The 16,956-nt window shown below is 42.3% G+C and overlaps 1 protein-coding gene across 7 annotated transcripts in view; it reads right to left on the bottom strand.

Annotated features, from left to right (window-relative positions):
* DNM3 (dynamin 3) overlaps positions 1-16,956 on the bottom strand; it is a 170,811-nt gene that overhangs the window by 14,066 nt on the left and 139,789 nt on the right. For all 7 annotated transcript variants that reach the window (XM_064427548.1, XM_064427547.1, XM_064427546.1 and 4 more), the window contains 3 exons: positions 10,053-10,217; positions 5,798-6,024; positions 3,931-4,164 (listed from right to left, as the gene is read on the bottom strand). In XM_064427548.1, coding sequence (XP_064283618.1) covers positions 3,931-4,164; positions 5,798-6,024; positions 10,053-10,217 — 626 coding nt within the window. The remainder of the gene's footprint in view (positions 1-3,930; positions 4,165-5,797; positions 6,025-10,052; positions 10,218-16,956) is intronic.

Genomic DNA, 16,956 nt, shown 5'->3' on the forward strand with positions numbered 1-16,956 from the left:
GTAGTAAGCTTTTAAGGCTGCAAGGTCAAACTTTCAGGAGAAAGAAGATTCCCAGGCTCAGGCAGGATAACCCTTCTGGCCTTATATGCCTATGCCCTATGACAGATTTTATTCAGAGGATCATGTGCAATTTTTGCACAAAATCCCCTTATCATTCAATGCACAGGGTTAGACTTTTCATTAAATCTTTTCAAAGAACTCTAATCCATAAATATCCATCAGAGAAAACTTTGTGAATGGTTGATATTTGGCAACCAAAGAGTTGAGTGGGAGCCTGTGGGCTGGGAGACGTCAGGCAGTAATGCTTTCTGCCCTGCTCCTGACTTTGTCTGCAAATTTCTAACTGCAATTACTGTCAGGTAAAAGTACCTTTTCCTGCCAGTTTGGCAGAAATATGTAATGGTGGCTTACAAGGTAGATTAGCTACCAGCACAGCAGGTGATGGAATTAGCCTTGGTGGCATAACAAAGTGGAGCTGCAGAGCTGCCCCAGCCCTTCCCTGCTGGCTGGCTGTGGGTGGAATTGTGTACTGGAAATTGCAGGAATGGTGTGTGAGCAGCACAAGTGAATTTTCTCCCCACGACTTGCCTCACGTGTAAAGAGCAGCCCCAGCCCCTGGGGAGCAGCCCCAGCCTGCCTGAGGGTGACACACGTGCTCCAGGGTTTCACCTCCTGTGGGGTCACCTTTGTCTGAGTAAAAAATCAGGAACCATCTCCTGGTTCCAAAGCAGGGCTTTGTTGGGAAAGCCCTGCTGAATCCACAGTAGCAGGACACAGGGAGAAAAGGGCAGCACCCTTCCACCCCCACAAACACCACAGGCTCTGCTGCCAAGAGAAAAAACAGTTCCAATTCAATTGTTTTCCTTGTGGCAAAGCTGAAATTCCCATTCAGGACATTTAAAAGCTAAAAATCAGGCATCCACAGTAGAACTTAAATTGGTCAAGATCAGGCTTTCCACACAGGGAGGCAAACACACATCAGGGTGAGCTGAAGTGCTTCTAGTGCCTGCTTAAAGCCATCCTACCATGGCAAGCACACAGCTGCATTTTCTTTCAAAATACTACTGAAGCCTTTTTAAAGAGAGGGGGAATAATCCAGATTCTGGCAGTGGGGAATATTTCACAAATCATATATGCTTTGGCATCAAGCCCTTAAAGCCAGGGGCCTTTACTCACAGGCTTTGCTGGGAGAGATCCACCCACCTCAAGTGGGATTAATTAAAAGAGGCATGTATCATGCAAATAGTTTCTGTTTCCTTACAGAAATATTCAGAGCACATAACCCAAACCAGCTTTAGAATCAGAGTGAAGCAGGGAAGAAAATTATTTCCTGCTCTCCTAACTCTTTTCCTTTCCCTGTACATTAAGGAACAGTGAGAGAATGCCGAGAGCTCACCATTTCTGTACAATTCCTTTGATAAATCCTAATAAAGTAGAAGAAAAAAACGTATGTTTTCAAAGAAGGGCTGTATCTCACAGTAAGGTGCCAAATTTTCCACATCAAACGTGTGCTAATCTGCTCATTGGACAAGGACAGTCCAAGTCTTACCCCTGAAAATGATCTTTTTATCTTAAGGCAGAAAAGCAGAAAATGGAAACTGTATTTCTTCAGCATGTCAGGATTTTCAGCTCCATATGACAGGGACAGGGGCTGCAACAGAAAACTCCTTTGGAAAGGGAAATAAACTTTAAAAATACTACTTTCTTCTCAGGAAGCTAAACTATTTTCCTAGATAAGAGAGATCCCAGCACTTCAAGGAGTCACTGCAAAAAATGGTGGTGGAACAGTCAGAGCACAGCACCCCAGTTCAAAAATAAGTCACAGAAAAAGCTCAAGTTTCCACGAGAACTCTTCCTCAAAACTCTTTTTTCCCCCTTTTAATATCTCAGACCCATTTTCTGAGTCAATTTCCTATGATCCTGCAAAGGCTGTTATTAAAACCAGACCAAGCGTAGCTGAAATTCCAGGGCTCAAAAGAAACATTTAATAGGCGCAGGAGCTGGCCACACTGTCCCCCTCAGGTGATTTCCCCTGCAGCCCCTTCCCTGGGATTTCCTCCCTCGCAGTTTAGTCAGCAGAAGAAACCTGAAGTTTCAGCAGAATGGCAAACCCTTCCTTCATTTTTTAACAGTTGAGATTTTTTCCTGTCTGAGGCTTTCATAGCTCTAAAGGAGAGAACTAGGATCTAGTCCAGAAGATGTGTATTGCAGATTATTTTTTTCCACAAAAATGTCAGGCAGTCTCACATTCAATTCTGTATCCAGCTACAGCATTTGAAAATCACTGACCTCCTTTATCCGCCACTGCTTTTCACGCCACCAGCAGCACTCCCGGACTGAGGCGTTCCCAAGCTGCTTACCCATGTGTCTTTTGCGTGCTAGAAAATTCCTTTCTGGTCTCCATCCCACCTATCCCTTTGGCATGAAGAAGACGATCAGCAGACATGCTCTTGGCAAGGCACCCTGGGGAAGCAGCGTCCATGCACAGCCGCGGCGGGCAGGGGAGGGAGACGCGCTGTTTGCAGGGCAGGGCACAGGAGCCATGGTTCTCTCTGCTGGCACAGCTGGCACAACTGCACCTCAGCCCTGCACCCCACTGATGTAGCCCCTGATGGCACAGAGGAAGCAGCAGGGCCAGCACCCCACGCTCTCCCAGCAAGGGGATGGTCCTTGGGTTCTTCCCTTCCAGCACAAAGTTTGGAAAGGTAATTCCAGGTTCTCCCCAGCGGTCCCTGCTGCAAGCTACAGGATTTTCACTAAGGTGAAAGAGTATTTCATGGCTGGACATTGATGCAACAACGCCCTTTTCACAGCAAATATATAAAAATACTTCCTTCCTTTGATATACCTCATTTATTTATGCTTTCTATTATAAAGGGTAATTATATTAGAAACACTGAGCCTCAAATTTAAGTTACTGACAACTATGACAGATCTCACCTATTTAAAAGAAAATTCTTCTCCAAAGCTTCTCTTCTCAATTACCATTTTTAAAATTGAAAATGTGCACATTTTATTTTTGTTCCTATTTAGCTGGCTCTTTTTTTTTTTCCTGAACTGTGAGTACTTTGAATGTAACAGCTAATTTATCAAAAATGGAGAAACCCCTTTGTTCCAACATTGCCTTATCTGCCCACGCCTCTCATAATTTAGAAAGTTAATGAATCCCTCAGAATCAGAGGTTTTAATATATATATATAAGTGATTAAGTGTACTACATCATTGTGAAAATAAACATTAAGGACATTCTATTCATATAACATATAAAAAAGCAATCAATGCCATAGAAAATTATACAATATGCAAAGCTACTTTAAAAGGCCCTGATAAATGCTAAGCCCTGAGAAGGAAAGGAAATAATGCACTGAAGATAATTTTGTTCCTTAACTAATTGCTTGGTATGTATGATGTACTCTATCAGACAACCAGGCACTGCTTCCAACTGGCTGGAAATTAGTGGCTTTGCAGGACAAGAATCAGACTCCTACCAGTTTGTTCCACTGGTTCTACAAGAATTGCTCTTGTTCTCTCCCAGGAGAGCGCTTGCTTCCTCTGGTAAGGGTTCAGAAGGGCAGAAGTGAGGAGCTGTACCCCTGCCCCTCTCCTCCTGGGGATGGGCAACCTCTCTGGTCACTTATAAGGGTACAACACAACCAGAACTGGGGTTCTTAATGTGAGCAAATAAATCAGGGTCTCCAACTGACTGACTACAATTTTTATAAATGAAAAAATCTTCCTATCTTTTCAAAGAGGGTATGTGCTAAAAGTGGTTCCATCAAACACCTCTGAGTGTGCAGGGAATGCCCAGCTTTGCTTTGCTCCAAGCCCTTCTCAGCAGCAGCGCTCGCCTTCCCACCCACGGAGCAGCGCAGAGTCTGTGGTGCCAGAGGGAGAGAACCATGGCACCCCCAGCAACACCAAACCTCTTACCTTGGCACGCTGGGAGGAGCCCGGCTGGGCCGAGAGGGAACCTGGGGGGGTCCTCCATGGCCTTCAGCACTGGGAAATGGAGGCAGAGGTCCTGGGCGGAATGGGACGGGGGGAGCCCCCGACTGAGGGCCTGGAGAGGGGATGGCAGGAGCGGGTCCTCGGCCGGATAAAGGTCTGGTTGGGGGATTGTTCAAGGTAGGTCTCCTCGGAGTTGAAGGACTTGGAGGAGGTGATCTGGTGAAATATTAGAGATTTTAAAAGTTCAGTAAGGTAGGGGTGAGGGTTTTGGGTTTTCTTTGATGTATTGTACTTTAAACAAAAGTTAAAACTTATGACAGATGTTTTTTATTGGCATTTTCCTTTGCTGTCAGTGTCAGAGGATCACATACAATTAAGACTCACGTGTTTCCCACTGACAGCACACAAGCAAAAAGGTGAATAAAATGTATTTTATTATTCAAGTCCTAATAACGTTTTGTTAAGTGGAATCTCTAGGACATGGAGCCTGACATGCTGAATTATAACAGCTTGTAAAAGGAGGCCAAGTGGATACAAAACTGAGGTGACAGAAGCAGTTGCTATTTGAAGCATCAGAGAAGCTGTAAGTCCACTGGATGGTCTTTTGCAAGGCAAATATCCTGTCTGATGCTCACATAAACATACCCACTAAACAGGTGGATATGTTTATATATATAAACATATTCCCATATTATATATGGGAATATTCCCACATTTTATATGGGAAAATGTTTAGATTTTCCTCACAGGTGTCATTAAGACCTGGATGAGCATCTTCCCAAAAAGACAGGCACGGAGGGAGCTCCTGATCTTGTTGGAACCCTGGTCACTGAGAATTTTAGATTTTCTGTGCTGACAGGCACTGACCCTCAAGAGAACACTGCATTGACCTGAGGCCATGGAGAAGGCTTCCAAAATGGAATGATAGAACTGGGATTGTGGGTGTGCAGTTTGAATAGAAGTGTGTAATATCACATGGTGGAAAACTTAAAGTTTTAGAATACAGTAGACAGAATCTAGTCCTTCTTCTTTACCTTTTTCTTCATAAGTTTGAGTAGTATTGTATAATTAAATAAAAAAGTCCGCATTATAGGCCATGAGTAATTAGTTATTAAGTTAAAAGTAAAAATAATTTGTCATTTCTTAATTAGACTGCTTACCCTTAAAAAGCCTTATAGAAAAAGAAATACAACTCCATTTTTAGTTTGTTACAGTGAAGCACTGTAGAACTCACAGTTTATAAAACTGTAATAGAGATAAAAACTAATAAACATCCGAACATAAAATACCATCTCACACATTTAATCCCAACCTTAAATAAAAAGAAACAAAGACAGTGGCAGTGCCCCAGACAGTCAGGCTGACCACTGTGGCATTTACATTTCTGACCATGATTTTTTCACCTAGGGTTTTTCTCCTGGGAAGCTGAAAGGTAGCAAGAGGCTTCAGAGAAAAGAAAAACAATTCTTATTTCATTTGTTTCTTTTGTGTTGTGCTTATGTAGAATGTGTTTGGAGATTGTTTATTTAGGGTGATTGCTTGATTGGACTCTGGTGTGAGTTGTATTGACTTATTGGCCAATAAGGGCCAAGCTGTGTTGGGACTCTGAAAAGAGTAGTGAGTTTTTATTATTATTTTTTAGCATTTAGTAAGTATTTTTTATGTATTTTTTAGTATAGTATAGCGTTCTTTAATATAATTTAGTGTAATAAAGTAATAAATTATCCTTCTGAGAACATGGAGTCAGATGTATTGTTTTCCTCTGCCACGGAGCTTGCCGTGCATTCACAACAGAGCACGTGTGTGCCTGTGCTGGGTTTCATGGCAGTGCAGCTGTGAGGCTGCTCACCTGCGTGCCTGCTGCAGCCAGGAGTCATCCACGGGTGGGGGAGCAGGGGTGGACACGGTGCTGGTGCTGATGTCGCCAATGATGGCCAGCGCCTCCTGCAGCGCCTGGTACATGCGCAGGGTCTCGTCCCGCCGCTGCGCCTGCTCCGCCGACTCCTCCATCAGAGTGTTCTGGTCCTCAGAAGAATACAGGTGAGCCAGCAGCTCTGCGTTGATAAATTCTTTTACCTGTTTCATCAGACAGAAAAAAAAATAATCCAAACCACCAAAAAATTAAACAGAAGTCTCTATGGAAAATACAATGCTGGACAAATGCAGGGGAGATCAATGGAAGCAGGAGATTGAATCAGTTTTTCTTACTGCCTTACACCAGTTCTGCTGCAATTCTGCATCTCTGAGGTGACACCTCTGCTTACACTTCATTTCCCAGGAGCCAGCTGGCATTTTGGGCCATTTCTAAAGGGCTGACTGGGAAGTAAAAGGTAGTACCATCAGATATAAATTCCCCAGGGAATGGGAATTTTCAGGCTTTATGGCATACCTGTCAATTACTTTCTTTGCAACAATTTATCCTACTGTAGGATAAATTCCAGCAAGTCTGGAATTTCCAGCAAGTCTGTCAGATTCTGAATAACCTATCCACACACATTCAAACTGAAGGGAGAAGTCTCCAAGTAATCTAATTTACTATATTGATTTCCTGCTATGCCTGCCCTGGTTATAGAAACCTGGGCCACATTAAGAGACATAAAAAGCTAGAGGTACTCTGATTAAATAAGACTGTGGTAAACAGACCAACTGCTGACCTACTAAATCCTTGCATTTGAGACTTGTTGCTATTCTGATCTATTTCTCATCTGGTGCTTTGCTCCATAAAGCCTTTTTGAGCTGGAGATACTGATGACAATACATTCCCAGGATTCTGATTACATAAACCGGAGCTCCGTTTGCACATGGGTTTGTGCTAGTTTTGTGATTTAAAGCCTGACAGTGAGACTAAGGCAATGTTTGTGTTTAGACAAGGTCAGTGAGAGCAGTGAGCCAGCACAGCCATGGGACCCTTTCTGGTCACCAGCAATGAGCAGGCAGCCAGGACAGAGCTCAGAGGGAAGCAAAACCATATTGCCTGGGCTTGGCTGTCATTTCCCATTCACGTATGACAGGAGATGCACAAATTCTTAGCAAAGCCTGCAAAATTTTTCCATGAGTTTCATGCTGTTTTCCAGTCGATGGTACTGATCAAGAGCCAGAGTACACTACTTTCCTTGTGATTGCCAAAAACTCCACATTAAAAACAGATATCATAGTTAAACAGCATCACATTCTGCTCGATGAAATGAGCATTTTAATGGCATCACTTCAAAAAAAGAAGTCCTAAAATTAGATTAAGGCCAGAGCTGATTGTAAAGGCATTGTTAAACCACAAATATCTATTTGAAAAAAATCAGCCTGTGACAATTATCATGAGAGGTCCCTGTCTGTCACTGGCAGAGGATTTGAGTAAATCCCTGAACTCCTCTGGAAAGGGAAGACTGCTGTGTTAAGGATGGATCTTGGATCAGCCTCCTGCCCTCCTGTGCTGTACTAGACAGGAAGATCTTCCACCAGAGCTTTCTCCAGCTTGAAATGGAAGGGAAAGTGATGCTTGCTCATATTTGCTCCTTTCTGGAAAGCAGACCCACAGGAATGGTTTAAAACATTTTCCTTCACAGACATCAGTCAAAGCTGAACCACAGCAAGCATCCAAATGCCAGTGCCCCAAATCTGCCCTGGCACTCTGAAATGGGGCAAGGTGGGCTTGGAACCTCCTCAGTGGGAAGACAACACATGGCACTGCCTCAAATGCAAACACAAGCCATTCCTCGGCAGTAACAAGTCCTCTGGAGTTTTTCTCCTCAGCTGAGATCACTGTCAGCCCTGTTCATGGAGCATACACTGAATACTCTTAGGACCACCCCTCTTGTATAATCCAGGGTACCAAGGCACCATGAAACACAAACTTGTGTATGTGTTTTTTGTTTGGGCATGTTTGAATTGGTAATGGTAACTCAATGCAGTTCTGTGTGGTAAACGTATTTTCTTTTAAGGTAATCAACATCCACCCTAGGGGAAGAACAAGGGATACACTTGGAATACAACAATGTAGGCTTAGGCCCCAAAATATGCTCAGGGACAGCATGTAATTATTTTCTGTACACTGAGTTTGAATCTGATACTTTCCTTGAATTTAAAGTACTTGTTTATGGGCCCGCAAAGTGGAAAGGAAGTTCTAGGAAAACTTGGGAGGTTGCAATTGTCATGGAAACAAATTCCTTGGGATCGATTTGTTTCCAGAGTTTTGGAGGCAACGTGATGGGGCAGCAGAAAATACAAAATATGTTGATTAATGGGGAGGGGGGGGGGGTGTTTTCACTTTCCTGGTGGATGGGTTGGACTTCTGAATACTCCAAGGAACACACACAACTTCACAGGATCCACCTTCCATCACAGCTCCACTCCTTTCCAGATCTTTGCACAACTTTTTGGCAGGGCTCAGCACTCTTGATTCAACCATTTCTTTCTCTTTTCAATAGCCTTGATTTTTAAAAATTGCTATTTTACCTATTGTTTTCAATATGGTATTTTACTGCCTATGCTGTACAGGAAGAAATTCATTAATGCTTCTAGCGTCACTCTTCACAGTTCTTTAAAATGTTTGGATTCTTTGCCACAGATTTAACCTCTAGGATGGAGGTGTAGGCATCAGCTCACTGGGAAGCCCAAATGCAGCTGGGGACTGTGAGGTCAGCTGAAAGGTTGGTGATATTTTAAGTGTGTGGTTTCTGTGTGCCAGCCTGGCAGGCTTTATCAGTGTCACCAACAGGTGATGAGACTGAAAGCACAAAATCTCACAGTAATCTACTTCTGAGGGATGCACACACTTCAGAGACCCCTAAATGATTCCAGATGAGGAGGTGAGTGGCAGAAAATTTAATGTAAGCTTTCAAAAGCAACTGCTCACTGAGCTCTGCTGTTTATGAAATGAAAGCTAAACCCCAGCCTTTCCAAGGGCACTGGAGATAGGCTAAGTCAAAGCAGCAAGCTGCTAGCAATGATCTGGAAAGAGCAGTGAGGACACACACTCAACTTCTGAAGTCTAGAGCATGGCTGATTTCCAGAAAAAAAGGCAAAAGGCAGTTCCATTGTTCTCATGTTTTTTTGTAAAAACTCACCCATGACTAGAGCATTACTTACTTTCTGACTCCCCTAAACCCGAAGAAGTTTAATGAAAAATCTCTTGCCCTCATGCAAAAATTCTGCTTGTATTAAATGTACAAGGAAATCCCACTGAAATTTCCTGTCCAACCACCTAACTCTTAAGTGCAACACAAACTCCACAGGGCTAATGAAATCCATCAGATGAAGGCTAGAGGTGGTTCTGAGTCACGAGTAAATGCTACCTCCTAATTACATTTGCCTCACAGCATATTGCACTGCTAAAGGCTGACTGTTTGATGACCTCTCAGAAATGGTGCTGCTCAGAACTAGCAGGGGCTGTGTGGGTCCCATCACTAATTTGTATGGCAGCAGTGGCACTAATATGAAGCTAAGTTTCAAAAAGGTCCATTCAGAACTCTGCCAGGATGTGAAGGCTGAGATCCCACTGCAGTGGAAAAACAATGGTATCTCAAAGCAGTTTTTTTAACCAAATAATCTTCAGATCTAAGAAAGACACGCACAATAAATCAACCAACCACATCTGCTTATCTAAACAACACTGTCCAAAGCTTCCAGATTTATTCCTTGAAAATAGTAACCTGAAAATATAAAGAAACCCAAACAAAATAAGAACTGCTTTATGAACCCTGACAAAGGCCTGCAGATGGAAAACCAAAGAAGCACAACTCTGCATTACTGCTCTCCCAGGCTGCCCACACAAAGCTCCCAATTTCTTTTCCTGTTATACCAAAAGCAAGACATCAAATAAAAACCAAAACAAAACCACCCCCACCTTGATTTACTTTTAAATAATAACTTATGTTCTAATTAAGATGTAAATTAATTATTTAGGATTTTGAGATAAGCACTCAAGGCAGTGTGCCAGCCTTCGAGAAGGCTGCAGAACTTCTATGGAATATTGGAATATTTTGCCCACGAGTGTGACATTAATTCTTCTCTTTAGTAGCTGCTGTTGCTGCTGTGTTTCAGAGGTGTGTTTGAGAGTGAGAGATCTGACAGACATATTGAACTGATTTAGAACTGTGGCTGCTACTTACATTATTGATCATGAGGTGCATGATTGTTTTCGGGATCAGATCTCGGATACATTTGTTAATAATAGACATGTAGGAGTCCACAAGATTTCGAATTGTCTCCACCTGTCTTTCCAGCTGGGGGTCCATTGAAAAATTATCTGCTTGGCCATTCTCTTCAGTTTCAGTCTACAAAGAAGGAAAAAAAAAGCCTTTCAGATTGAAGTAAACTTGAAACATATTGGGGCGAAAACCCCTGGACTTACACTGTAGTAATCCAGCAACATAACTCATACAAAGACTATCCACAGGTTAAAATATGAACTCTTGTCTTATTTAACATTGGTGTTCAGCATCATGAAATCTGGACCTTTAAAGTTTAATGCCAAATGAGACCTTTTGCACAAAGCACGTGTATTTCCACACAAATTTTAATTTTATGTTAAAGAAAGTTTTCAGACAAAGATACACAGTGGTAAATGTCACACCGATAAATTATTTCAGATCACTTACTGCAACACTTATAAAATCTTTTACCATTCACATTCAGCCAGCTGGACCCATGCAAGAAGGCAGCACCATAACTCTGGATTTTTAATTTTATCCTTCTGTGGGTTAAACCCACCTTTGTTATTTAAAGCTTATTTATTTATTTATGACAAATTTTGCAGTTCAGTCTCAGACTTGTTAGATGTGAATAGCACTTATATAAACAAAGGGTTTATAAAAGATAACAGCAAAAGCATCATTGCTTCCAATGCTCAAGGCTGAATTATGTATTTGAAGTCTCTTTTTCACTGGAGAGAAAAAAACTTCTTTGTATGTAAACAGCTGACCTAATTAAATACCAGGAACTTTAACTGGAAGCTAGAAGATCTATACCTTGCCTCAGTCTGGCTGTATAAATATAGGTAAACGCAAAAGAAAAATAGTAACCTTTTGGTGAAAATCAAACTGCTGTCCGAGGCTTGCAGATGCCAAAAGAATGGAATTTCTGCCCAGAGAGTACAAAGAATAACGTTCCTCAAACTCTGATATTAAACTTCTCCCTGAACACAACTGCCAGAGCATTAATAGCACCACTGTAAAATCTAAATCTGAGTACCTGAGTATCTGAGTATGCTTCTGTGGGTACCTAGAAGCATAAAATCATAGAACCACAAAGTGCTTTTGGTTGGAAAAGAAGAAGCTTTTTGAATTCAAAGATTTTTTTACTTCAGCCAAAGTACTTCAGGCTTGCAGCTCATGTTGTTCCACCCCCCCTTGCAGGCAGGGTCACCTCCCACCACACCAGGCTGCTCAGTGCCCCATCCAACCTGGCCTTGGACTGAGGAACACAAAGCAACAGAAAGCACTTGCAAAACTGAAGAAGCCAACAAGGAGAACGAGCTATGCATCAGCCAGAGCCCTGCCAGCACAGCTCCATTTACAACAGAGCTTTTAGCTAAAATTGGCACATGGCTGGTGCTTTAAAGATTTCTGGAGCAGCTGAGATCAGTATCAAACCCACCAGTGAAAGGCCATTAGTGCTAAATATGCAAACATGTCACCAAAGAGGCTTCTCCCTGCAGGAAACTGGGCCAAGAAGGGATTCCTGCTTTCATGCCCTAGTGCAGGGTCTGCTTCTGCTCACGCACCATTGCCAGGTAGAGCACTTGTAACCTTTTAAACTACAGCTTGGCCAGTCCAGCCTAAATGAAATGGAATGTTTGTGATGTGTTAAGTTCTAGTTTTGTTAAGAAATAAGACCCAATGTACCATTTAGAAACAAAACGGAGTGTTTGTAAAAGAACTTTCAAAAGTACGGGTGAATTACTGGAAAAGCAGCTGATCTTTAAAAACAATTAGCTGTGCTTCCTAAAAATCTTGTGACTGTGGAGGACACTGAAAGGGCTCTTGATGAAAACAGCATTTTCAATGTTGTAACACTGGTAGACACTACCTTAAAAACCTTAATATTTTTGTTAATAAACTGCATGTAGCCAAGTCACAGTGCAAAGACTATTTTCCTTAGCCTCCATGTCTAAAAGAAAACTAATGGTAATTTTCCTTGTGAAATACCAAAGAAATAAAAAACCATACATCTCTCATATATCTGCAGATTTTAGCCAAATAACTACAGACCAAAAATGCCCCCTTCCCAGTTCCCCTGTATTTGACATCTATTCTCTTTCTTTTCTTCTTTGCTGTCTATATAAAGTGCAGTTTTTTTTTTTTTTTTTTTTTTTTTTTTTTTTTTATTCTTTAAATTACAGATTGCAATAAGATTCCTAACTGGCTAAGCAGCAAAGTGACAGATGTTTATCATTATCCTCATCAAGAGAATGTAAAGTAAAAATAGTAATTTGTCTCTGATCTTTCAGGCAAAGGGTAATAGTCTCTTGTTTGAAACTGTAACAGAGCTGACTTCATGCTGTTGATTTATTTTCTCTGAAATCAAAAAAGATCAATCTTTCATAACTTTACAGTAATTTATTATGAAAGCTTCTGGCCATAGTATTCCTAATGATCTGATGTCTCAACTGAAGGCTTTTCATGCCAGAAACCATCTTGTTTGCATCGCTTAATGCAGATGGAAATCTGCCTCCAGCAGGTTTCTGTGCCCTCCAGGACCCCTCCAAGCATTAGAAAGCTTTCTCTGCTCAGCTGCCTCAGCCCTGTGCCAACAGCAGCAGCCAGAAATGAGGGTGTCTGGCAAGGCTGGGCATCCCAAGTGACAGAGATGCCCTATTCCACCTCCAGGCCGTTCTTTCACAGCAGCTCTTGTCTCTCTGAGCCTCACAGTGACCCCACCTTCAGTGCAGGTCAGCCCTCAGCCCCCATCCCTGTTTCTTACAGCATGGCTCCTGCAGTGAAAGCCTGCTCAGTGAATAAACCCACAGCAGAGCACGGGAGCAAACCCTGCCAGCTCTGTGCCCACTGCTAACAGCATGGCCAAGCTGAGCAGGAAGGGAGAACAAAGAAGGTGCAAACAGCTTTCCATGCCTCCTTTCCCAGCCAAGGCAGCCCCAGTCCTTTCAGCTCCTCATCCCCAAGCCAGAACTCACTAGTTCCAACACCAAGTGTTAAGTGACAGCACATGAATCTGGACTAGGTTTTTAGTCAGTTGACTCTTGCTTAATGCTGCTATTAATTGTTGACAGGAATGGAATATTACTACTTCAAAGGAATGCAACTGCAATTACTTTAGGGAGTTCTGCAAACCTCCAACAAAGAAAGCTAAGGAAGAAGCTAGAGTGCTAAAAAAACAGGTAAAGGAAATGAATTAACCTGGGAAAACTCTAAATCAGAGTATGTGATGGAAATACACCAAGGCTACAAAAAAGCAACAGGTGAAAAAAGCACAGATGAAGAGAAGGTAAGGTGGGAGCCAGGGAGTGCTTCCATATACCCTTCCACACACCCCCAGACATCCTTCCCTTCTGCTCCCTGCACTTGACACTGAAATATTGATCCCTTGCACTCTGCTGTGGTCTCACCTGTCTGAAGCTGCTCTGTGATCCCTGCAGAAAAAGGTCCTACTGAAACCCAGGGTACACCCCTGCTGCTCCCCAACTTCCCTGCATTCACACACCTTCTGTACTAAGAACGTGTTAAGGATTAACTAATGTGTCATACAAGAGCAGACCAAAAGCTGCCTGTGAAATCCAAACCACTGAAGTTTGTGGGAATTTTACTGCTGGCTGCAGTGGGACCAGGATTTCATCATTTCTACCAGAAAAGTTATTGATCTTCTGAAGATTGTGAGCTCTCTGCTGCAAGAGGAATGATTTAGTGTGGTATTGGGGATGCAGGCATGAGGAACTGTGTGCAATCCAAAACAAAGGAGTAATACCTGAGGATATCAGGGTAATTTTTCTGATTGCAGAAATTATCAGCAAGTTCAAGAATGTCCCAAGGAAACCTAATGAAAAGTGATTCCGTTTGAAATTCACAGCAAAACTGGGTAACACACTGAAAACAGTCCTGAGCTGGCCACACAGAGAGAGCAATACTTCTAATTTCCATGATTTCATTACATTCAGGGCAGCTGCCAGCATATTTAAGAATGTCTTGTATAACATTCCTGATGTCAGTTCCAAGAAGGAGCATTTGTCTGGCATTTTCATTAAAGAAGTGTATCAACCAATTTTCTGTAATCAAAAAGGCATTCTATTAACAACGACCAAGAGGAAACAGACTGGAAGGTGACTGACTCAAGGGTAAAAATCAGAGCAGCAGCAAAGCAATGCTCTGTGCAGTACAAATTATGTCCATGGCAGCAGTAAGAAATTGCTCATTTAAAAGCTGCTTTCAGCTCTTTCATTTACAGTTCCAAGTTCATAACAACAACAACCACCTGAGAATTAATTATTCCAGCCAGATTGTATTTATGTTTTAATTCACAGCTGCTGAAAATGCATATAAAATCTATTTTATGTATCCCTGTCCAAGTAAGTTTTTTCTTTAATGCACCAACACTCAGCACACTGCAGTTGTCCTAACCCGCCCTGCTTTTCCCTAAATCTTTACAATTGATTCTCTCTTCATTGCAGTTAGATGCTGGATATATAATTTAGCTAAGATCCTCTCAGCTGTACATAGTGTGCCTTTTGCCAGAGGACTGCTGAAACCACATGATGGCTTCACACAGGGAGGTTTTCTTACTGGAAGGAACCACAAGTAAATGACAATACATTACTTTTGTGTATTTACAACAAAGCAAGCAGCAGAAAAAGAACACTTCCCGGGTAGCTTGGAAGCTGTCCTTTTCCCTCACAGAGGGTGACTTTGCCACTCTCCTCCATGCTTTCAGCATGTCCTGACTTTGTACTGCTGTTCCCTTTACTGAGCCACCCACAGGCTGCCCCTTTCAGCTGCTATGCCTTCATGAGCAGCCTGGAACTGCTCTGAGCAGAGGTTCTGATCTGGCTCTCCCTCACACACAGCATCTCTCTCACTTCATAACCCCCAGAAGAATGATACACCCTCGTGCAGTTTGGTTCACAAGTGTTTCACTCTCTGGATTAGCTTAAACAATCATTTACTCCTGTTCTTCTCTGTGGCTACAGACATTGTCCAGGACAGACCATGAGCTAAATCCTCCTGCTGAATGCACACACAGCTCCCCAGCTACCTCCATGGCTTCAACCATCCCAAACATTCCCAGTCTGGCAGGCTCTCTCCCTGCCTTATTCCATAGAGAAGCTGATTTGGACCTGTGAGACTGAGAGGAATAATATACTACCAGAACTCCAAGAAATCTGGATTTATTTAATCTCACAGGTTGACAACTAATTGTGGCAAACCAATCCAACCTCCTTTTGGAGCAGGCATTAGGATCTTATGGGTATTAACACAGATCCCACGCATCTCAGACCTCAGTAAAGCTTTCTGACACAATCTCAAGTGACATTTTCCTTAGTGGAAATGTGCTTTCCCTGCACTTACTGTGTGGATGCTCATTGCCATAGAAAAGCTGTCAATGGCTCACTGGCAAAGTGGAAAACTGTACCAAGGGGACTTTCATGTGGGGTGTGGTTTATAATGTGCTTATTAATGCCTTAATGCTCAGGATGGTGGGTCATAGCCTGGGTTTGTTACATGTACAGATGAGAAGAAACTGGGAGGGAATGTGAACAAGCTAGATGACAGGACTGGAGTTCACAATGGCCTAGAGAAACAGATTCAAAATCTAGATGAGTTTATTCTGAATAAAAAGTATTTGACTTCACAGATTCCCCTGAGTTGGAAGGGACCCTCAAGGATCATCAAGTCCAACTCCTGGCCCTGCACAAGAATCCCACCATGGGGTTCCTTAGGAAGGTATAAAACATTTAGATATGAGAATGGAGCAGTTCAGCAGAAAAGGAGCTGTGTTCACAGAGCAACAGAAACACAGCATGAGTCAATAATGTCTTGCTGTTATAAAACCATTACAAGAATTGTGCATCCCGTGCTGCTTATCACACCACCAGAAATTTAAGGAACATTTTGAGAGTGTTCACATGAAGCCATTGAAGATGGTTCAGGGCTCTGCAAAATATTACCTGAAGGGAAAGGCAAGATAAATTGGGACTGATGAGTTCAAAAGAAATCACTTGTGGAAGGGTAGAGATGAGCATCTTTGCAGACAGCAAAAGATGTCAAATAAATATTTGGTTTATGGCAAGAACAGTGAAGCACAGAAATAGATGGACTAGGAGAGCTGCAAATCTCTTCCAAGGATTAGAGCATTCCTCAGAAAGACCTAGGTACAGAGACCTTTCCTTGAGAAAAAGAAATAGGCAACCTCCCACATCCCTTCCATCTAGCAGGTGCTACTGGGTGCAAAGTGGTGTGAAATTACCCACAACACTGCAGCAAGAAAAGGGATTTCTGAAAAAAAATTAAATTACAGTATCTTCTACTTTTTGTTCTCTGCAAAAATCAAGTAAAAAAGAAAACCTTGCTGTGAATAGCTTTCTCCCCTCAAAGAATCTGCACTCCGATTTCACCATTTGCTGCCATGTACGTCTCTCACACAAAGGACTTTTACATAACCCTCCCTCCACTGCAAGTTTTGACTGGGGGCCAACAGCTGCTTCATGCCTTTCAGAACAGACTGCTGGACAAGCAAAAGCAGAAAGAGGCTGGCATAAGGAAAACAGCACCTTTGTTTATAAAACAAATACTACTGTGGAATTTGCAAACTTTTCAGTCAAAGAATTTCCTTGTCATAACAACACATGAAGTGCCCCATATTTATAAGAGCACATTAGAAAAAAAAATCTAGGATATGAGATAGTATTGGCATGGTATTTGCTGTTATTTCAGTGCAGAAGGATGTCAGTGGATATTGGGAAGTCACAAACATGGTGAGTTACCCTGGAATTCAAGTCATCGTGATGATGACTCGAAGTGCAACCACTGGCCCAGATGATGTTCAGGCTGAAATTTATTGTGGATT

This window comes from Passer domesticus, chromosome 7, assembly GCF_036417665.1.
Source record: "Passer domesticus isolate bPasDom1 chromosome 7, bPasDom1.hap1, whole genome shotgun sequence".
Classification (NCBI taxonomy): domain Eukaryota; kingdom Metazoa; phylum Chordata; class Aves; order Passeriformes; family Passeridae; genus Passer; species Passer domesticus.